Source organism: Stenella coeruleoalba (assembly GCF_951394435.1).
Source record: "Stenella coeruleoalba genome assembly, chromosome: 7".
Classification (NCBI taxonomy): domain Eukaryota; kingdom Metazoa; phylum Chordata; class Mammalia; order Artiodactyla; family Delphinidae; genus Stenella; species Stenella coeruleoalba.
The window spans coordinates 81,177,629-81,200,125 of record NC_137153.1 but is presented as its reverse complement, the minus strand read 5'-3'; the positions used below and the strand labels follow the sequence as shown (position 1 = coordinate 81,200,125).

Sequence of the window (22,497 nt, the reverse complement as noted above, 5' to 3'; positions counted from 1 at the left end):
CTAAAGTAGTTGGCCCCTCTTCATTCATCTATTAACCAGCTGTGTTTCTTCTGAGTTGTTTGCTCATACAGTTAGAAACCACCCCCTGCCTTTTTAAAATTTGGTTATCCTTTTTCATTTATTCGTGGTTCTTCTCTATATCAACAGTAACCTTTATATGTTAATACGCTACCAAACTTTGTGTCTGTCATTTTGTTTTGTTTATGTCTTGAACTGTAGAAAAGTTTTAAATTTTCATGTAATTAAATATCTTTTACTTTATGGCTTCTGAGTTTTATGGCTTATTTAGGAAGGCTTCTGTACTCCCTACACTTACACATAAATTCTCTCCTGTATTTTATATTTGCTACTTGCATTTAGTTGCATTTGCATCTTTTCGATGGACTAGAATTTGTGTATGCTGTGATGCAAATATCTAATTTCTGTTTAAATGAATTATCAATGCTTCAATCAGTCAATTAGACAAAAAGTCACGTTAGACTTTAAAACTGTCTAATTTAAAATGCAATTCTCAAGTAAACATGGACCAGTTTCTGGACTTTTCCACCGATCTGTCTTTCCCTCTGCCAGTGGCTTTATACGTTAATAGATCATATGTTAACATTACATTTTATTAATGTTAACATGTATGTTTAAAATGTTTCATCTATCCTTTTGCACTAACTTTTTCAGGTGAACACTGAACTGACTTCTAGATATTTACTAATTTTTGTGACTATTGCGAATGGGATCTTTCCTTGTTTTTTATTGTTATTTCTGAAGTATGGGAAAGTAACTGACTTTTACATATTTAGACATAACTGATCACAATTGTGAGCATGATCATTTCTAGTTTTTCCACTGATTCCTGCATTTTGAAATAAAAAGTCAATATCATTTGTGATTTTTGTTGTTTCCTTAGTAAAGGCTCTGGAACCAGCACCCTTGACTCTCCCCATGTTCTTATCCTGCCTGATCCCACTTCCCCGCTGCACCTGACCCTAACCTGTCTGTGCTGCTGTAAAACACTGTCTGTTCACAGGGTTGTGATGACAATAAAATGTATTCATAGCTGTAAAGCGCCAAGGGCTCTGCCTGCTTTATTTTAGCTTGGGGTTGTCACTAGACACATCACATGCTTCCCTCTCTTTCCTAAGGTCTGGACCCCACATGAAAGTGAGAAAAGGTGACCTCAGATGTAGATATGGATTTGATCACTTCAACAGCTTTATATATTAAAATTAATATCTAATACACATTAAACACGATGTGTCAGGAACATCCTAGGTGCTTTCAATAATAACCACAAATACTATTAAGAGCTAACCCTTAAGGAATGCTCCCTAAGTGCCAAATACGGTTTCTGGTGCTTTACACAAATTACCCAGTGCAAGAGCCCACGTTCTTAACGTCTACATTACATACTCTTTATCCACATGCATTCTCATTTAACTGCTCACCTCCTCTTCGGGGCCATATTTCCATAGCAAAGAACTTCCTGAAAACCCAAGTGCACACAGAGACAACTAGTGAGCGTCCAACTGCTAACATAGAGGAGAGAGGGAGCAAAGCCTGCTACTGACCCTGGTAACAAGGTCCCAGAGGAACACCATGAGCCGGATGACCTTTTCTGGGCAGGCGGCCCAGGGGGTGAATAGAAGTTCCCAGAAAGAGGCTTATTCGGAAGAGGATGCAAGTTCGGGGTCAAGGCTGTTCATAAGTGAATGAGGAGTTTTGCATGGGACGGTGATGAGATTCCTCAGGAGATGACCTGCCTGCCACATTGGCTTCGACAGGCTGCCTTCTGGGAAACGCCAGGTTGGGTGCTTGCAGTTAAAGGATCTCAACTGCGGGGAGAGAATTCAGGGGATTCTTGGTGTTCCTCCTATGCTTTGTTTTGTTTTTAATTTCCTGGATTTCTTCTGGAGGCATCACCATGCTTCCTGTCCTCCCATTTTGTGCCTTCACATCTCCCGAGAAACATACGGAGCCAAAAGCCCATAGAAAATTGGTCTCCCCTCCACAACAGCTGCCACGTGCTCTTACTCACACTCAGATCCTGATCACTCTTATGGAGCCAGGAAAGGTGACTTATTCTTCTGGGTATCCCCAGAGCCTGGAACAAGGCTAGCACAGAGGAGTGTTCAGGCGCCATTGGATGGATGGATGGATGGACGGACGGACGGACGGATAGATGGATGGATGGATGGGTAGACGGATGAATGGGTGGGTGGATGGATGGGTAGATGGATGGGTGGGTGGATGGGTAGACAGACGAATGGATAAATGAGCTAGTGAATTAAACATGTCTTCAGACCAGACTTTCTTTCCAATCCCAGCACGAGCCGTGCCCTTCAGGTAGCCCACTCTCTGTTCTCCAAACACTCTACTTTCTTCCCTCAGTGCTTTGCAGAGGCCATTCCCTGCCTTCCTAAAAATTCCTAAAAGTACTTCCGCCTTCCTCTCTGCCTAATTCTTACTCCTGTCCAAGGCTCAAGCTCGTGTAAAAGCCCTCCCTTCGCCTCCAGCCAAAGCAGTATCTCCCTGCCCCCAGCTCAAGGCTCGTTATTTAGCCCTTGGCCATGAACTCCTTGGACCGTCTACTGCTGATCACGCACGTTACAATGGCTCCAGTCAGCGCTAGTGGAGTACCCTGGCCTCCTCTCTCACACGTCAGGCTCTAAAGTGGAAGATTCCCAAGGGCCAAGCCACAGAACCACAGAGCAGGCAGAAGTGCACAGTGTGTACCCCTTCCCCCAGATGGCATGTGGAAGAGGACCCCAAAGGTCAAGTCGTTCAGCCAAGCCAGACTCCCTGAGGGCTTGTGGCTGGGGTGTCATCACACGCCAAGAACTCACAGGAGCAGGCAGGCATTTAAGGGCAGAGGGGACAGCAGCAGTTAGGCCTGTCCCAAAAGTACAACCCCACCCACGGATGCTTATGGAGATGTGTTAGCAAATCTTGGGTAAAACGTACAGTTCTAAGGCAGGATTGAGGCACCAGTTTTTTGTCCTACGAGGCCCACTAAATTCTTCAAAGAGTGAAAATTCCTTTGTTATGGTCAGCCAGATATTTTTTCTTACAACACACTGAACTCCAAAGAGTAAAGGCCGCTAAGAAGGGGGTCCTGGCTCGGCAAATGAGTGTAAGTGTTTACGCATGTAAGTGTATAAACACACGTGCATACAGAGCATAAAGTCTGGTCCTCCCACAGCGTCCCCACCTTGAAGGAGGGGAAAAACAAATGAAAACATCATCTCTCAAGCTCCTTGTGTGCCAGGCACTGTACTAGGTACTTTATATCTGGCATTTTGGTGACAGGTCTGTTGTAGGGGGTTGAACGGTGGCTTCTGCAAAGGTTTACCCACGTGTTCACCTCCAGAACCTGCGAATGTGACCTAGAAAAAGGGTCTCTGCTGATGCAATTAAGCTAAGATCTCTAGATGAGACCAATCATCCTGGATTATCTGGGTGGGCCCTAAATCCAACGTAAGAGACAGAAGACAAGACACACAAGAAAGGAGGAGGCCATGTGAAGGCCTCTCAGAGGCAGAGACTGGGGTGAGGCAGCCACAAGCCAAGGAATGCCTGAAGCCACTGGAAGCTGGAAGAGGCAAGGAATGGATTCTTCCCTGGAGTCTCTGAAGGGAGCAAAGCCTTGCTGACAGCTTGCCTTTGAACTCCTGCGCTCCAGAACACTGAAAATAAATTTCTCTTGTTTTAAGCCACCAAGCTAGTGGTACTTTGCTCTGGCAGCCCTAGGAGATCAATACAAGGCCCATACGCGCTCTGGTGTTGGTCCAGCGGTCAACACATGTTCATGAATCAATTCGTCACAGAAACATTTAACTAGGAGTCAACTCATACCAGAGCCAATTCCATTCACCAACTGCAGGCCTGGGATGGGAGTGTTTGTCCTGTAATCAGCGAAAGAGTAAACTTTCCTAAAAGGGTAAATAACCCAGGGGAGAGGCCAGGAGTGGGTGTTTATACCAAGGGTCTCCAGGGAGTCCTGAGGTAAAGCTGAGAGCTTCCAGCAAGTACGTGTTTTGTCCCCAGGGGACATACAGAGGAGGTGAGGCTGGGGAGAGGGGTCTGCCCCGGGGTCTGTGGTGTGAGAAACGTTACCACCCATTGGGAGACAGGTCCCAAAGCCCGGGATTCCTGGGCATGGGATGCAGGAGGGAAGACTTACCTAGCTCATGCTCCTGAGGAGTACGGTGTCTCAGCGAAAGGCGGCTGCATCCATGTTCCAAAAGGACATGGCATATACCCATTTTTAAATTCACAAGAGGCAAAATGTGAGATAAAACCCCATCAACTTACACATAGAATCCTTGAGAATTATCAACAATCTCATAAATCATTTGCGATTTGATGGAGCTAAGCTTCTCCATGGCTGCTGCACCGCCGTTGTTCTTAATCCACTCCAGGACCAAGCCCATGACATAGATGCTAAAATAAAGAGTAAAAAATACATATATCCACGTAGAGAATGGACTTGAGGATACGGGGAGGGGGAAGGGTAAGCTGGGACAAAGTGAGAGAGTGGCATGGACATATATACACTACCAAACGTAAAATAGATAGCTAGTGGGAAGCAGCCGCATAGCACAGGGAGATCAGCTCGGTGCTTTGTGACCACCTATAGCGGTGGGTTAGGGAGGGAGGGAGGGAGGGAGGGAGATGCAAGAGGGAAGAGATATGGGAACATATGTATATGTATAACTGATTAACTTTGTTATAAAGCAGAAACTAACACACCATTGTAAAGCAATTATACTCCAATAAAGATCTTAAAATATAAATAAATAAATAAATAATTTTAAAAAGAGTACATATATCCATTGAGTTCAGCTTTGCACAAGTGGAAAGACACCCAAGCAAACAGTCTGAAGTCGTACTAAAACAGACTTAAAGACACCATTAGACAGAGACAAGATGAAAGTGGGCCATGTGTACACCAAGGACAGGAGTGTGTCACGGAGCAAAAATGAAGATCAACCCAACTCTAGGCCCCTGGGGGCCATTCAGAAAAGAGGGTTAATTAGACTCTTCACTAGAGGTCACATCGGTGCCCACCAGTCCAGCCCAAGCCCGAACGCAAACTCTTCATGACACCTGGAACACAGCTCCCTGTCTCCACCCCTGCTGACATTTTATCCCTGCCACAAGCATCCTCAGACACCTAGCTCCCCACCCCCACCAGTTAACTCTTCACTTTCTGAACGCCCAGAGCCCGCTGCCCACACTTCCCCTAGTTTTTACCACTGGCTCTTTATTCTCTACTCCTGGGCGCCCGTGTCTTGGATCCTGCAGTTCTGGAAGGCTGGAAGCACAGTGTTCACCTTTCCTCCCGCAAAGCCCCGGCGCACAGCCCACCACCGGGCGGAGGCAGGGTGGCAGAGTGCCCAAAAGCCTAGGCTCCAAGTCCTAGTCCTGACTCTAGAACCAGTGCTGCCCCAACAGATTACCCAGGATTAGTCACCCCAGGGATCCAAACCTCGACTTTCCCACCTGGAAACGGGGAGGCCTGCCAACCGACGGTGGACACCCAGCATTTCAGCTGCCCTGCCCTTCCTAACTCCACCCAGCAGGACGACCCAGCGGGGTCCCTTGCTCCCCTGGTTTCAGAGTTGAGCAGGGGACTTAACTGGACTAATCAGAGCCCTCCATAGGCTTTTCTGAATTGGGAATGAGAAGAGGCAGAATTGTGTGTTGGTGAAACGGTGAGTTATGAGGTAAGAGTGATGAGGAACATTTGAAGGAGGCTCATCTGAGACACAGGAGTGCAGACGGGGTGGGATGCGGTTCCAGGAGGACCCGCCGCACCTCGGCCCTGCATAGAGCTTGGGTGCATCGCTTACCGAGCCAGAATATCAACTCTGTCCCTTAGAGACCTCAGTGCTCTTGGGGGGACTGCAGGAAATGGGTTGGGTGAAGGGCTTAGTGCAGGGCTGGCACATGGCAGGTGTAATTAGTAGTATCTTTACTAGTTTAAGTGCTCAAAACTAAGCCCAAAACACAAGACGTTGAAGAGCAGCGGATGGTTTTCCCAGTGATCTTCTGAAAGCCCCTCTGCTTAAAAAGGTGCTGAGGGGACTTCCCTGGCGGTCCAATGGTTAAGACTCCTCACTTCCACTGCAAGGGGCACAGGTTCGATCCCTGGTCAGTGAACGATGATCCCACATGCCACGCGGCACAGCCAAAAAATTAAAAAATAATAAAAAATAAAAAGGTGCTGAGGGCTCTCTGTGCACCTCACTGAAAGCCCACAGGACAGGAGCAGAGGTCTCCCGGGGAAAAGAGACCATCCTCCTCGAACTGGGAGCGTGGAAAAGGTCTGTGCTCAGCAATGGCCTCTGTATGAGTGGGACAAAGGTCCCCCATAAGAATCTGTGCAAACTTAGTTGCTGAGCATCAATGTCCCGCAGAGATCTGGGGTGGGGACCCCCAGACACAGCTGCCTCCTCGCTTACTTACTAACATCATGACAGGGTGGGGAGGGGAAAACGCTCGAACACCAGAAGCTTGTCCCAGGGAAGTCCAAGATACCTGACTGGCTTGTTCACTGCCTCCAGGCGCGTGGAGAATCCCGGTGTTCCTACCCCAGAAGGTAGCAGAGCCCACGCTGGGCTGCCCAGCGGGCACTGGGCAGGGAACAGCCAGCACCCAGAACCATGCGGTAGCCCCGGTGGAAGCTTCCCCAGCCTGGCTCCCCAGACAGCCCTGGGAGGAATGAGAAATGGTAGCTAGGGGCAGCGGCGAGGGAGCTCAAAGCAGAAAATAGCCTCTGAATAATTTCCAGCCTCGGCTGGAGCTCTCTGTATAAGGGCTGAGAAATCAGAGGAGCAAAGGAGAAAGAAGAAAGAGAGGGGAAGGACTGTTCAGCGGTCCAGGACTCTCCCTTATATTGATCAAAAAAATCCGAGGCCAGAACTACCATTATCCCGCTTTACAGATGAGGAAACAGGCAGGCTTAGACAGCTTAACTTGGCTAAAGTCATCTAATAAGTGGCTGAGAAAGCCAGGATTCCAACCCCAGATGGTCCGACTCCAAAGCCCCAGCTCTTTCCACAGTAACAAAGGCCTCTGGGTTACTAGGGGCTCCAGGACCCTCACCCACTCTCTCACCTGCCAGCGGGGCAGCCAGGCTGGCACCAAGCCAGACACAGCTGCCAAGAGCAGCCGCTCCAGGGGCATCACAGCACACGTGCGCGTGTGTGGACGTGTAGGCATGTGTTCCAGATACGGTGCTGCCCTCCCACTTCTCTGTTCCGTAAGGTGCTCTCGAATTTCCATCTAACCCCAAACTGCTCACTCCCCCACAAACCACAGCCGCACACCCTGCCACGTGATCCAATCACAGCGAGCCACCTGCGGGTGGCTGCCGGTTCAACAGCACTTTCTGGAAGCTGAGCTTCACTTCTACCTGCAGCTCTGTTACCCCAGGGTTCCCAAGCTGCTGCTATTTGATTCATCAAATCAAGGCTGCAGCAAAGGCTCAGGCCAGGTCCACAGTCCCAGGCAGACCTCAGCACCAACACACTTCCCTCTTGCTGTGTGACTCACCCCTATGCCCAGACTCACTGCCCACGCTCTCTGACTAATCTTTTGTGTGTGTGTGTGTGTGTGTGGTACGCGGGCCTCTCACTGTTGTGGCCTCTCCCGTTGCAGAGCACAGGCTTCGCACGCGCAGGCCCAGCGGCCATGGCTCACGGGCCCAGCCGCTCCGCGGCATGTGGGATCTTCCCCGACTGGGGCACGAACTCGCGTCCCCTGCATCGGCAGGCGGACTCTCAACTACTGTGCCACCAGGGAAGCCCTCTGGCTGATCTTAATGAGATCCGAGCAGGCACAGTCAGCAGATAGCCCACCCATTTTACACGCTGCCCAGAACCAGCACCTTTAGCCTTGGTCTACAAAGCCTCAGCGTGAGGTACGGGGCTCAGAGGAAGCAGGCTCTCCCGGAGACCAGATGCCCCTGGAGCGAAAGGATGTCCGGCCTTGTGAGTCGACTGGAGCTGCCGATGCATTATTAACTCACGCTTCTACCCCCATACAATCCGAAAGCTTCAAAACACAGGGGCCCTAAAATGCTTATGCAGCTTTGAAACTTGGTCCCCACTAACCAGGGTTAACTTTTAACTGAGTACGGCTTCACTTCTAAAATGTCCCCTGCCCCACACAGTGCAGGTACACTGTCTCAGCCTGCGCATTAAATGACTACATGAATCACAGCAGATCCATTCTCTGGAATATCACTCAGCAATTCAAAGGGGGAAAAAAGGCAGGCGTCTGAGCTGACATGGCAGTGTTCACAGAACGTTGCTGGATAGAAAAAAGAATTCACAGAACAGCCTATATGGTAAAGTTCCATCTTTATAATTAAACATACGGCTCTGTTTGCATATGCCCTACACAGCAAGCAGTTAACAATGGTTACCCCGCAGGCTCTGCTCGCCTCAGGAATCTTTGCCAAGACCATGTGTTAATTTTTTAAGGCAACAAGAAATACTCTGTGGGCACTAGGGATTAGAAAAGCACACCAGAAAGTTCCCCGGGAAACTCTCCCTGGCTGTTCTGAAGTACTAGGCCCCCTTGGCAGCCCACACTCCTATGCTGATAAGTAAGGCGGCCTGGGTCACTAGGGTCATTTTGTTTCTTATTAGTTACTTTACCTCACACTACAGCTAGTTAGTCGTGGTAAGTAAAAATGTCTTGTGGGCTTAGAAGGGAAGTTTAGGCATCCGTTTGCTTGTCCATGAACTGGGCTTAGTGCCCAGGAACGCCCACGCCGTCCTTTATTCCACCCCAATTCACTGCTCAGGGCTACAGGCAACTACAGGAAGGCTCAGTTCAAACCGCCCGGGGCCTGTGGTCACTTGGCTCCGAGTTTAAAAGAAAAAAAAGAGCTTCTTTTCAAACTTGGGACATTTTCAAGGGCTTCCATGTAATACAAAGTTGCAGTGTTCTGGGCGCCTTATCCTCTTACATCCAGGGCCGGGGGAGGGTGCTCTGCACAAAGCTTCCTCTCTCCATTCACTGCTTGTTCTCACTGCATGAACTACAATGTTCTAATCTTGAAAGCTGAAGTACCCCAAATGAAATCCAAGTTTTTCAAGTCATAGATTTAGGGTAACTACTCAATTATACAGACTTACTTTTCTCCTTTTCTCTTCTTTCGGGGTAAAAGAAAGCAAGACACCAAGGGGTGTCTTGGGTCAGAATACCTTTAACCCAATCTCTTTGGTCCTCCACGTTTATATGATTCTGATCAAATACTGTTAGCGATCCTGCCCTGAGTTGGTCTCAGTGTTCACTCTTCTGATCTGTCTGGAGAGGAAACTTCGCCCCTTTTCCACCCTTGTTTCTGGGTGTCTGGCTGAGCCCACTCTTCGGGCAGGAAGGCTCTGGGCGGGGAGTATCTGCCCTCCCCCAGCCTGTGCCCCAACCCCAGGTGCCCAGGTTGGCCAGCTGACCCGACCGGTCAGGGCCTGGGGTGGAGGCCTGCACAAGGGCTGGTAGGGGAATGACTCTCTCTGAGTCACTCACAGGAGGACTTTCTCTCAGTGCCCACCAGGTCTGACTCCAGACCTTTTTATCTCCCACTAGACAGACTGACCTGCTTTCTCACTGTTTCTGCTGATTTTTCACTCTAATATTACCCGACTGCATCTTAACACATATCCATTGGAGTTTTTAAAAATGTGCTTCCCGGTCACTCATGGAGAAGGTGCCAGAGGGCGTGACAGCTCCCCCTGCTCTGATCAGAACTGCCAGCCCCATTTCAGGCCCCATTTCAGGGCCAGGGCTCTCCCTGCCTTCTCCCACCATCGCACTCGCGGAGCTGTGGTGGCCTCTGCCCCACCCCCGGAAAGACTCACCTGCCTGCAAGCCAGGCCCTGGCTGCACGTTCCAACAGGTAAGGACAGACACCTCCCGCCACCTCCTGCCACCTCACAGCCTGGAGCCGAAGCTCCTTCTCCAGGGGCCCTGCACTCAGGCTCCCCAACTGTCCTGCACCGCTCAGCACGGCACTGCTCCTTTCCCAGTTGGCCGGTGGTCACCGGTTTTTCCACTGCCAGAAACCCCAGAGATAAGACGGGCAGGTGAGAGAGGTTCAGCCCTGCCCCCCAATCCCTACCAGGCACTTCAGAAGCACTTTCAACCGGGGTGAAACAGAGTGGGATTGACAGGTGACCAGGAGAGCAAGCACTGAAGCCCTCCGTGCCCCGAGGAAAGCAGGGGACACAAAGTGAGAAGCTGCTCCGGCCCATGTGAGCCGCACAGAAAACCAGCAAAAATTTCCATCAGAATTCTAACTTTGGAAAAAGCTCCTTTCCTCCCCTGGTAAATTATGTGGAAGAAATTTCCTGCAGGCAGCGCCTCAGAGGGAGACCTCTCACAGAGCCCCAACCCCACAGAGCCGCGGCCTGTACCAGCCCGAGCCCCTCTTCGTACGCTCTTTTAGAGAACTTCTACCATCCCTGGAAAACCCGGGAGACTCAGAGAGCTGGACTCCCAGAAGCCAACTGCTCTCCAGAGATGGGATCTTTCCAACGCAAACCCACACTGAGAGTTTTGCTTGAGAAGAGCACAAAGATACAGGGTGTGCATACCTGGGCTCTCAAGCCAGACCGCCTGGGTTCAAACCCCGGCTATGCCACTTCTTCAAGTATGGCTTTGGCTTCCTCACTTGCAGAATGGGAATAATAATAAGAGTACCCACCTCCTAGGGTGCTTGGGAGATAAAGAGGGTCATACACATCACTATTTTACATCATAGCTGCCCTGGAAAGATAAGATAATCTATAGACTCTGGCTCTTTTATCCCCGCTGCTAAGGCTGGGGATAAAACAGAAACCACAATAATAATACAGCAGCTAACATTTATAAGTCACTGAGAGCCAGGCACTCACCAAGCACATTTTATACATATGTATTAATCATTCAATCCTCACAGCAACCAATTACTCCTGGAGACACCTGCTGCACAGATAGGTTAAGCAACTTGCCCAAGGTCACACAGCTTGTTAGTAGTAAAATCTCTCAGGCAATTGCTAAATCCTAGGTGTCACAAAGATTTTCACAAACTACCTGAGTCTGGGAGTTAAAAGACTGTACGGTGGGGTAGCCTTACTCTCCCCAAAAGTGCTGTAATGCAGCCTCTCATTCGGATAAGGGGAAGCCAGGCTAACAGGACCCCTGCAGACTGGGTGAAAAACCAGAGAGGTGTTTGTTCCAGCCAGTGTGTTAGATGCCAGGCAGCCAGCTTCAAGCAGACCCAGTAAGGAAAGAAAAAGACCAGTAGCCCGGCCTCTGAAAGTCCTTCTCCAAAGCCGCACTGGTTGTTTGAGAAGCAAGCATGACACTTCATGTGCAGAAAGCTTTCGGGTTAATGGTGAACCACCAAGGCTACCAAGATCAAACAAAAACATGCCAAAAGAAAGGCAAGGAAAGCTGATCAAACAGTGCACAGAGAGGGGACAAGGGAGAGGTGAACTGGGCAGAGAATCTTCTTTTGTTTGTTTTGTTTTGCGGTACGCAGGCCTCTCACTGTCGTGGCCTCTCCCGTTGCGGAGCACAGGCTCCGGACGCGCAGGCTCAGCGGCCATGGCTCACGGGCCCAGCCCCTCCACGGCATGTGGGATCTTCCCGGACCGGGGCACGAACCCGTGTCCCCTGCATCGGCAGGCGGACTCTCAACCGCTGCGCCACCAGGGAAGACCTGGGCAGAGAATCGTAATAGGATATCTGGGCTAATAGATCACTGATTCGTGGCATCATGCCCTACTTTAAAAAGTCAACTAGTATTGATGGGAAATACTGAGACCTCCTCACTGGTCCCCAAGCCATACCCTGGAGTTACCTGAAGCAGGGAGGTGTGTTATACAGGGAGTTATTTCCGGCCTGCACTTTGTAATCCAGGACCGAGGGGCACTCTCTGAGGGCGAACCCCAGCAGGTCATCTCGGACGATCACCACCGTGACCCCTGCAGAGCCAACGTTCTTCTGGGCACCAGCAAAAATTGCACCAAACTGCAAAAGAGAAAGCTTGCTGTTCTAGATGCACTGGGTCATTTTTCATAAATGTAGTCAAACTTCCCAATCTCCTTCCAAAGCACAATTTTTATGAGGAAGTGACTCTATTTTAATCCCGTTCGGAGTGCATTCCCTTCTCTAAAGGAATCTCTATCCGGGACAGCAAATCGATACTCAAGAGTTCAGAGCCTGCAGATTACAAATCTGTCTGATCCTTCTCTCCAGGGAGGGGCCAGCCCAAACTCATCACTGTGGAGGCCTTGTATCTATTCGTATTCACTCTAGTATACCTCTTTTCTACGTCCAAGCCCATCTTTAAAATAAGGCTGCTGTCCTTGGTAACCTAAAGAAATCCATTTTTTTATCCATTTATATTTGTGTAAAGGGATAATCAGAAGACACTGAGAAATAATGGGACAAGCTGCCTGAGACAGAAGAAATTTTAGAAAAAAAGAGATGTTTAAAGATACTTCGGGAAATTTTTTCATGTAAGATGTAGAACCCTCTTCCATGTCTCCCCATGAAACCTGTAGGAAAATTCAGTGGCATCCCAAGTGGGAGGAGGGGGGACAGTGTGGCTCGACAGGGAGTATTTTATAGTTGACATTGTTTAGAATTGCCAGTGCATGGTGAGTGAAAGTAAAAAACAGTATATAAACAAAATGTGTACATCCATACAACAGAATATTACTCAGCCTTAAAAAGAAATGAAGTTCTGACATGCTACCACATGGGCAAACCCTGAGGACATTATGCTAAGTGAAAAAAGCCAGACAGAAAAGGACAAATATTGCATGATTCCACTTACGTGAGGTTATCTAGAACAGTTGAATTCACAGAGACCAATAAAAAAAGTAGGATGGTGGTTGCCAGGGGCTGGGGGGAGGAAGGACTGCGGTTATTGTTTAATGGGGACAGAGTTTCAGTTTGGGAAGAAAAGGTTCTGCAGACGGATGGTGCTGACGACTGCACAACAGTGTGTGTGTACTTCATGCCACTGAACTGTACGCTTAAAACTGGTTAAAATGGTCAAGTTATGGTAAGTATATTTTACCACAACTTTTTAAAAGGCAGGCTACTTCTTAGTTTGTTTTAAATTCCTTACAGCTATCATACCCCCCACGGCATGCACCTGGGGAGCTGCTCAGAAATCTACATGTCACGTCCATGCTCTTGGAGCTGAGCTGGGTACAAAGCAAGGTGGGGCTCATTCATAGCCCCCCAAGCTTTCCTTGATGACAGCAAGTAACTCCCAAGATGTTGACAAAAGAATTTTCTAAGCGCCACTCTCAGAGGCAGATGAATTCCCCAAGGACTCAAGTGTGACCCCTGGGAGATGACGATTAACACAGGGCTGGGTATGTCAGGACGTAAACATTCTGACAACCCACACTGTCAGCCTTTCCCCATTCTGGTATATATTAAAATGTCCTTAGAGAAACCGAGAGGCTGGTTCCCCCCGACCCGTCCCCCGCTGGCGCAGGCCTCTTTTACACTCTACCTTGGAAACATCCACAGGCTTGGACAGGAAGTTTGAGGACATGTCGCAGACCAACACTGCTCCCTTCACATCAGGGATAAAGTCAAACTCCACTCCATGCACGGTCTCATTGGCACAGTAATACACATAGGAGGCGTCCGGGCTGAGGTTCCAGGTGCTCGGATCTGGAATTTCTATCACAGGAGACAAGTTGGGGACTCCACACATTTCCTCCCCTCTTTCCTTAGGGAGATAGGAGGCAACCAGGAATGACGCCCCTCCCCTAGCAGGGGAAGACAGATCCCAGAGCATTCACAAGTGAAAGCACCCTATCCACCTTACATTACAATCACCACCAACATCCTAAAGGGATGACCCATCCCACCCCTTTGACTGTTACTGGGGGCAAATAATCTTCAAGAATGGCGTGGTGAGTATTTGGGTTTTTCCCTTGTTGCCCAGTATCCATCCATCCTATGTCCACTGACAGTTTCCTGTGTGCGTCAGCCTCCGCGACTCTCAGCCCATGTAGTTCCAGTAGAACCGGTTCCACCCACAGCCCCGAAGGTACAATGCAACTCAGGCAAGGCCGCTTGACTGATACAGAATGGGACACAGGAGACGTGAGACTGTTACTGGGAATGCATGAGCGAAGGCATTGAAACGTGAGACAATACAAGGTCAGGAGCAGCTGCAGCCATCTTCTAAAAAGGAGGCGGCAGCTTTCCTGACTGTGGAGGAGACACGGAAAGACACCAGAACCGGGAGACACTGTAGGCGGCCCTTGATCAAGCCATACCTAAAGCCAAACCAGCCCCAGGGCTTTGCAGCTAAGTCAGCAGCCTAGGCATACTCTTTCTGCAGCAGCCCAGGCATACTCTTTCTGCAGCAGCCCGTTAGTAATCTTAACAGGAACAGGCAGCCAATCTAAATGGTATCAGACTAACTACTCCTGCTAGCTGAGGAGGGACCACCTGCCAGCCAGCATTTCACTGTCCAGCTCAGCTCCCAGCACTTACTTGTGTAACTCCCCAGTTTGGGGTGGACAATATTCACAGTCCCAAACTTCTTGGCTTCTTCCGCGGCCTTAGCTGACCAGGATCCTGTCACCACATAGTCGGCACACCTTCCTGCTTTCAGGCCAATCAGGTTTAAGGGGACAGCACTGAACTGGCCACACCCACCTCCTTGTACAAAAATCACCTTGTAGTTGTCTGGAATGGCTCTGGGCAGAAGCAGAGGTGACAGTAAACACGGTCAAAAATTGAGAATGAGTGATGCTCTTCCAGCACTTTACCCTGGGGTGGGTACACTACAAGAACGATGGTCAAGCCCCATCTCTGCCTTCCCCAACCCAGTCATTTATCTACTCAATTCCTTGCACAGATATTTACTGGGCTCTGTGGTGGAAGCCTATGGTTACTTTTTGGACAGAGCTACTAAAGGAACCCTGCTGTTCCTTTAGGGAAGCATCGGCTGCCACTCTCGGTCCACCTGGTTCAAGGGTGGCCAATCCCAGCTCCAGGGGATGAGCACGTGACCCAAGCTGGCCAGTGTGGTTTGGTTCTGAGACCTGGATCCAAACTTCTAGAAAAGAGGGGCTGTTTCTATTGAGGGAAATAAAGAACTTGTAGGAGCTAAACCTGCAACCACTGGTGGCCATCTGGTGAAGCCAACATAAAAAAGCAGAGCCAGGAGATGGAGAAAAAGACCCTCCTGACATCATGTGAGCTCCTAAATCACTCCTGCACTTTTCTGTTATATGAGATAATACATTCCTTTCTTTTTTTTTTTTTTTCCATAAGCCAAGAGCTGGGCTTCTGTCACTTGCAACCAAAAGTCCTAAAAGTATATATGTCCTGGTCCATGCTATGAACCAGGTGGACACTGGAGAAGGATCTTTGATAATCCTTTAGACCTAAGCATCTATCACCTACCCAATATATATCAAGATTAACAGCAAAAATATTTGATTGCAACATGGAAAATTAAAATGGTGATTGGCATGGCTACAGGCAGTAGGGTAAGGCCAGCTCAGGCCAGGGAAACTGGACCCAAGCCTTTGAGCAATGTCAGAGCTTGGGAACAGGTTACACAGAAGGCAGACGGCCAAGGGACAGAGCTCCAGCACAGAGGTGTAAGGAAAACACCAAAGGGCAGGGCAATGTGAGAGGGTCTTGGTCTCGCCAACACGAGGGATGGCGTGCATATATCTGGTTTTGAACCGTGCCTGCCTATATCCAGGGCTCAGGAGGCTAGCAAAGCATGCAGACAGGTCTTAGGAGACTCTAACCATGTCAGCAGCTGGGAGGATGGCAGCCCAAGGCAGCGTTCCTGGTTTATGTTATTCAGATGCAGGGCAGTGAACAAGGCTAAGAACTGGATGGAAGGACACCAGACAGAGGTCTAGGTTCAGGGGTACAAAGAAATCGGCCCATAAATTGAACCGGAAGTTCAAGCTGGAAAGGCTCACAAGCGTGTGGGTCAAATGCCATATCTCTTGGGCCAACATTCCAAGCACCCACCCCATGAAGGATGCGATTGTTCTGTGAACATGACAGGGACCCAGCAGGCAGCCCTGGCATGCTAACCCAAGCAGATGATTACCGGCTCCTAACACGGACATTAGCACGGGTTTCGAGGGCTCCTCACAAAAATGTCACCAAGCCCGCCCCATCTGAAGCATTCTATCCATGCAATTTACAGGGAAAGTTATTAAATAATTAGTATAATTCCAATTTTGTTAATGAAACAATGCAAGGATGGACCCTAAAACGTTAACAGTGATTACCGCTGACTGGTGGGGTTATGGATAATTACGGTTGATTTTGTGAGTTTGTTTTTTCCCTAAACTTTCCACCATGAACGTGCACTAGTTTTGTGAGCAGAAAAAAAACCCCACAATGTTTTGTTTTCAAGATGACCGTATTCATATTTCTATGTGAATATATTTATATAATATATAAAACCTCTCCTTTAAGCAGCAATCTATTTAAGAACACAGTTTCCTCTGGGTAAGAAGAGCAGTGCAGATAACTAGGAAAGTTCATTTGAGAAGCAGTTCCCAGAGTTCAGAACCCTTAAAATTGCCCAAAGAGCCCGTTAAAAATGAAGTTTGTACAAAGGCTCTGATTCAACAGGTCTGGATGGGACCCAGCACTTGAATTTTTTAATACTTCCCCCACGAGTTGATTCTGACAGGTTGTATGAGGCAATACTTTAAGAGCCAGTGAACTAAGTTATAGTTAATTATGCTGACAAAGATGACCACTTCTTGGGCTTCCCTGGTGGCGCAGTGGTTGAGAGTCCGCCTGGCGATTCAGGGGACGCGGGTTTGTGCCCCGGTCCGGGAGGATCCCACATGCCGCGGAGCGGCTGGGCCCGTGAGCCATGGCCGCTGAGCCTACGCGTCTGGAGCCTGTGCTCCGCAACGGGAGAGGCCACAACAGTGAGAGGCCCATGTACCGCAAAAAAAAAAAAAAAAAAAGATGACCACTTCTTTGTCATTTAAATCCCTTTTAAGCCAGTTTAACTTCCACAGTGCTAAAAAAATCTTTCCCAGATAAAATGATTTCAGATCTTTGAAAAAAACACATAAAATAAAAATACAAACGCAGGATGAGGAACAAATAAAAAGCATTATGTACTGATCTAGTGAATTTGGGAGAATCTTAACAAGATTATTTGTAAGAATGGAATATTCTGAACACACAGCAGAGTCTAGAAAATAATGCAACAGACACCCACATATATGGATTACCAAACAAGAGTAACACAATTTTGTCTTTAAAATTTTAAACTTACAATAATTCCCGCACAAGGTTCTCTGTGTTGTTAATAATCTTAGAGAAATCTGATGACCTGTGGCTCATTTCTGTGGAAAGAAAAACAAGAAAAAAAATTCCAGTTCAAAACCAAAGCAACAAAAGTTAACTGTAGCTGTAACTACAAAATTTGCAAATCAAATAACAAAGGGAAATGTCAGTTATTTTCCATTCAAATTGTGGGCCACACTTACTTTAAGGGAAAATCCAAACTGGTTTTCAAACTGCAAACATTTTAACCTTATTGTCACAGCACAATGATTTTTCAAAAGCGGCAATATTCACTGAGTGAGCCATGTACTAATTTATCCTTTGGTCTCTGATCACTCACATCTTTCTCACCAACAGGAATTGTATGCAAATGCTGCCCTTAGGGCATCAGCACAAAATTCCACACTGTGCTCTCACTTCACAGAAATCTAGGTGCGTGTGCCAGACCCACAGGAACAAAATTTAATAGCAATGAGCACACAGCTAAACCTACAATCTCTTAATAGTCTGTAGCCTTTGGAAATATCAAAAAAGAAAAAGAAAATTAAATTTTAAAAAAAGTAAATTTCAGAACTCAAAGAAACTTCATGAACTTATTAACATGCAAGATCTTCAAAAAAAGGCTTGTGTACTTTTCAACATTAATGAGTTCATGTTTAAGAACAGCAAAAACTGTAAAATGAATGTGAAGCAATTTTATAAATGTTTGGGCACTGTTAATGTAAACGTACAGGATCTTTCGATCTCAGATCCTATGCACAGCAAAAACCAATGATGCGACTGTAAGCTGAGACATAAATCCCTCACCAGCATTTATGTTGCTTTCAAAATTGCTTCGATCAAACATGCTACGGAAGTTATTAAAATTTAAAAATATATCTACAATATCTTTTCCAAAGATTTGAAATAACTCAGGAAGACCCAGTAGAAATTCTAGGCTTGATGATGCATTTTAATTGGTTCCCTTTGAATCCTGGACATTCACAGAATCCAAAAGTAAATCTTACCAAGAACACTAATCCCAACTCCTTTGTAGTCTAATAATTCTTTTTGTATCTCTGACAATACCTAGGAAAAAAACAAAAGAAAATTTCAGATGATTTCAATAGGCTGTGCACAACTCTGGACATACAAACTGCAGTGGGGGAGGGACAGGGGAGAAGATCCACCCACCAGGCCTGTGAAGAAGCTTGTGTCCCTGCCCACAGCCAATCCCCTTCCTCCCCCTATCCCCACAGAGCCCTGATGATGCAACTTACACTCAAGTTGAGAGTGAAATTATGCAACGTGACTGATGCTAAGACAGTTTTTCCAAAGGTATGAAGTTATTTAGAGATAAAAACTCACTTGGACTTAAAAAAAGATCAAGTATAGAAGTTTTCTGATAACAATTCTTTAACTGTCAACTTCAGACCTTTGGGAAAAGTCTAATTCCCTAGAAAAATGTCCCTTCCACACTTGCATTTGCACTCTGACAGCAAAGGCACAAAAATCATAAAGTTCTGGGGGACAACAAAAAAATCAATTAGGCCCAAGTTAAACTGATAACTCAATTTTCCATCTTTTTGGTCTGCTGGGATGGGTGGGGTGGGCGGGAATTAGGAAGCACCTGCTGTGAATTAAGGTTCATCAGGGGTACTGATGTACTGCACTCTCCCCTCAACAACAGCCCTGAAGGTGATATTCTCATCCCCAATTTGCAGGTGAAGAATCTCAGCTGTGGCTCCAGAGGTACTTAGCTGTATGCCCCAGTCCAGCCCCTTGACCCATCTTGTAAGATCACTGCAATCCCATAACCACAGTCTGCCTTACAAGGACAACTGGACAGGTGGGACCCATCTTATGGCCAATCTTCCAGTGCCAGGAAACGGGTGGGGGGCAAGGCTCATTCCCTACCCCCACCCCCAAACACATAGCTCACTTTCTAGGGAGGTGCCTCATTGTTTTTTCCCAAAGGCAATTAAATGTAAATTACTACACACTGAAAGAAAAACACCTATTTCATATATGTATCTACGTAGATTTATGTGTATATATACATATATGTATATATATACACACATATATATATGTGTGTATATATATACACACACACTTCAGTAAGAAGAATAGAAAGCCCTTATCAGAGATGCATGCTGCATTGTTTACGAGTGAAATGACACGATATCTGTGATTGGCTTTAAAATTATCCAGGGGCAGAAGGGGAGAAAGAGGGTATGGGGCAGGGAGCGCTGAAACAAGATTGGCAAAATGTCCTTAGTTGTTAAATTTTGGGTGGGTGCATGAATTTAGTTATATTATTCCCTCTCTACCTTTGTGTATGAGCAATCTGCCATAAAGTAAAAAGAGAGAAAGAAATGCTCTAAAAATGTACACAAAATAGGTGAGATAAACCCTCTGTAGAAGCATCCTGCCATCAAAGGAGGTTCCCTTAAAAGATACAGGCTAAAGACCTCATAAAACATAATCTAGGGCTTCCCTGGTGGCGCAGTGGTTAAGAATCCGCCTGTCAATGCAGGGGACACGGGTTCGAGCCCTGGTCTGGGAAGATCCCACATGCCGCGGAGCAACTAAGCCTGTGCGCCACAACTACTGAGCCTGCGCTCTAGAGCCTGCGAGCCACACGTACAGAGCCTGCATGCCACATCTACTGAAGACCGTGCACCTGGAGCCTGTGCTCCGCAACAAGAGAAGCCACTGCAATGAGAAGTCCACACACCACAACGAAAAGTTCATTATGAAAAGTTCATAATTTTTTAATGAAAAGTTCAATTATGAAAAGTTCATTATTTTTTAATGAACTAGAACAGACCAAAGCAGAATAGGATACAAAATTGTGCATGTTGTAGTCATTAGGCTAAATATTTCATAAGCCTTTTGTTTTAATTATGTGCAGGTACTTGCTCATTTTGTGAAATATATTTTTCATTGTGGTTACAGTCAAAAACAGTTTGCAAAGCTTCTCTAATCCTTATACTTCAATTAAATCAAGAAGACACATAAATAGCAACATCTGCCCCCCCTCCCAGCTTGAAGAGCACACAGGAGGGCATAAATCCTCCCAGGAAAATAAATAATAAATAATTGTACTACTGATAACAACTGCCTTTATAATAAATGCAGAACAAATTACACAGGAAACAAATGTGCAGAAGACTCCAAAACACAGAGAGGGGAAAAAACGGTGAGGGTAGAGGAAACGTTTGCACAGCTCTGGCAGGGAATCTCACCTAAAACAGACCGCAATAACTAAGAAAAAACGAAGCCCTGTACTCTCAGCTCCTACTAGCGCTGCCCCCAGAAAAGCAAAATGTCCTTTCCCTTCTACAATTAAGATTCTCTGCTCTTATCACAACACAGAGAAGTCTCTGTCCCAGGGAGATTCTACTCAGTTCAACAGCAGATAATTGTAAAACACTTGGCTATGCACCATGTTGCTACAACATATCATCAGAGTCATCCTGGTTAGAAAAATAAAAATATAACAGCAGCGGCAGGGGTCAGTGCATCCAAGGCGCAGTAGAGACTTGGCCCCCTTCACAGCTTGGGCGGTGGGAGGGGAGAATGGATGTGGAGGGAGTGGGTTTTGGAGGTTAGGGGAGGAGCCGGAACCCGGCTGGGGGCTGGGAAGGCAGGGAGTAAGTTCCACTTGCACTTGAAAGGTCTGGTAATGGCCCAGGGGAGAATTTAGTCACTCATTTGCTCCAGAACAAAGTGAACCGAACTGGGCTAGCAGCCCAAGGCCTACCAGAATTTGAATATTAGAATGCCTTTAGGGGACACGCCAGTTGGAAAAAAAAAAAAAAAATCTACGCGTGAAACAGAGGGGAGAAAAAAGGCTTTAGGGACGGGTGGGGTATCTGAGAGACAAAGAGGGAAAGCCTGGGCTGGACTGAAGGCTTTTAAATTTACATTTCTGAAAAGCAATGTTTCCAAGTGCTGGCTAAAGGCAACACTGCTTCCGAGGGGTCGTGCGCGGGCCTCCAGTTTGCAGTTCCCTCCAGTTAACGCAATCCTCATTCACCATTCATTCCCAGTGTCCATTCACGCATCCACTCAACACTGCCTGGTTCGCAGCACTGCGGGGCGAGGCGAACGCAGAGTTGGGAGCTTTTTGTTTTCCGCCGCGCCCGCGGCCCGGCCGGACTGAAGGCACAGCGCCGGAGTTTGCAGGTGCGCAGCGCAGCGAGCCAGCACTCCCGGGCGGGCAGGGTTCTGCATGCGGCGCACCCGTAGCCGGCGCCAGCGACAGCTGCACAAGCAAACCTCCCCGAGTTCCTCCCCCAATGTATCCTTCTAGAGGCCCACCCACGATAGATCCTAAACTGGGAGTGCACGCCAGTGCAGAGCGTTCGGGGAAATCTGGGCAGGAAGTGGGGATCCGGGAGCCCCGTGCGGGGATGCACAGCCACCCACGCGCCTGCTCCCGCCCGGACCGCACTGCCGGCGCGCGCTAGAGGGGACTTACCGAGCGCGGCAGTTTGGCGGGCCCGGGCCCGAAGTTGACCACCTGCATCAGGGAGTCCATGGTGCAGAAGCGGGAACTGGGAGTCGACTGGAAAGGACCGATAGCGTGGGCAGCGCAAGTCTGCAGCCGGCGTCGACTCTGTGCTCTCTTCCAGCGCCGAGCCGGCGCCCCCATTGGCCCGCGCTGTCGCTGGCCCTGCACTGATTGGTTCGTGCAACGGGGCTCGCATCCCCATTGGTCGTGCTCCCCAGTCGAGACTCGAGAGCAGTTGCTCCTCCTCGCGTTTACTGTTTCAACCCCTTTTTTGATCAATGCAAGGCGCGCGGGAGATTGCACCATCCAGGCGGCTCGGCTGCGCTCCCGCCGGAGAACCTTGGGCGGCGAGAGGAGGCTACCCCTGCCAACTTGCGTTGGTACTTCTGCACGCTTGATGAGGCGCTTTCCAGTCCTCCAACGCGGACCCTAGCCCCTCTCTCTGGGCTGCACTGGGAGATGGCGGAGTAAATCACCCCTCACCCCCATCCAACCACATCTTCACCAGACCCTAGACTGGGCTCTGCTGCATTTGTTTGAACCAGCGGTCATTAATTCACCAAACTTTCCTAAGCACCCCCATGGGCGCCAGATACTCCAGTGGGGAGGAAGGGCCGCCAAGGATGGAATTGCAGGGTGAACTATGGGCCGGGGGTGGGTGGGTGGGGGATGAGGTT

At 48.1% G+C, this 22,497-nt stretch overlaps 1 protein-coding gene across 2 annotated transcripts in view; it reads right to left on the bottom strand.

Moving 5' to 3' along the window:
• The window catches only part of LOC307189430 (phosphoserine aminotransferase), a 29,845-nt gene extending 7,785 nt beyond the window's left edge, over nucleotides 1–22,060 (bottom strand). Inside the window, exons 1-7 of one of the 2 annotated variants that reach the window (XM_079927494.1) lie at nucleotides 21,788–22,055; nucleotides 18,327–18,387; nucleotides 17,309–17,378; nucleotides 14,524–14,729; nucleotides 13,526–13,698; nucleotides 11,852–12,021; nucleotides 4,306–4,434 (exon numbers count right to left, since the gene is read on the bottom strand). In XM_079927494.1, coding sequence (XP_079783620.1) covers nucleotides 4,306–4,434; nucleotides 11,852–12,021; nucleotides 13,526–13,698; nucleotides 14,524–14,729; nucleotides 17,309–17,378; nucleotides 18,327–18,387; nucleotides 21,788–21,961 — 983 coding nt within the window. In that variant the 5' untranslated portion in view covers nucleotides 21,962–22,055. Of the gene's footprint in view, nucleotides 1–4,305; nucleotides 4,435–11,851; nucleotides 12,022–13,525; nucleotides 13,699–14,523; nucleotides 14,730–17,308; nucleotides 17,379–18,326; nucleotides 18,388–21,787 lie in introns of both variants that reach the window. The other variant, XM_079927495.1, reaches the window with a different exon arrangement.
• Between the last annotated feature and the right edge of the window lie 437 nt (nucleotides 22,061–22,497).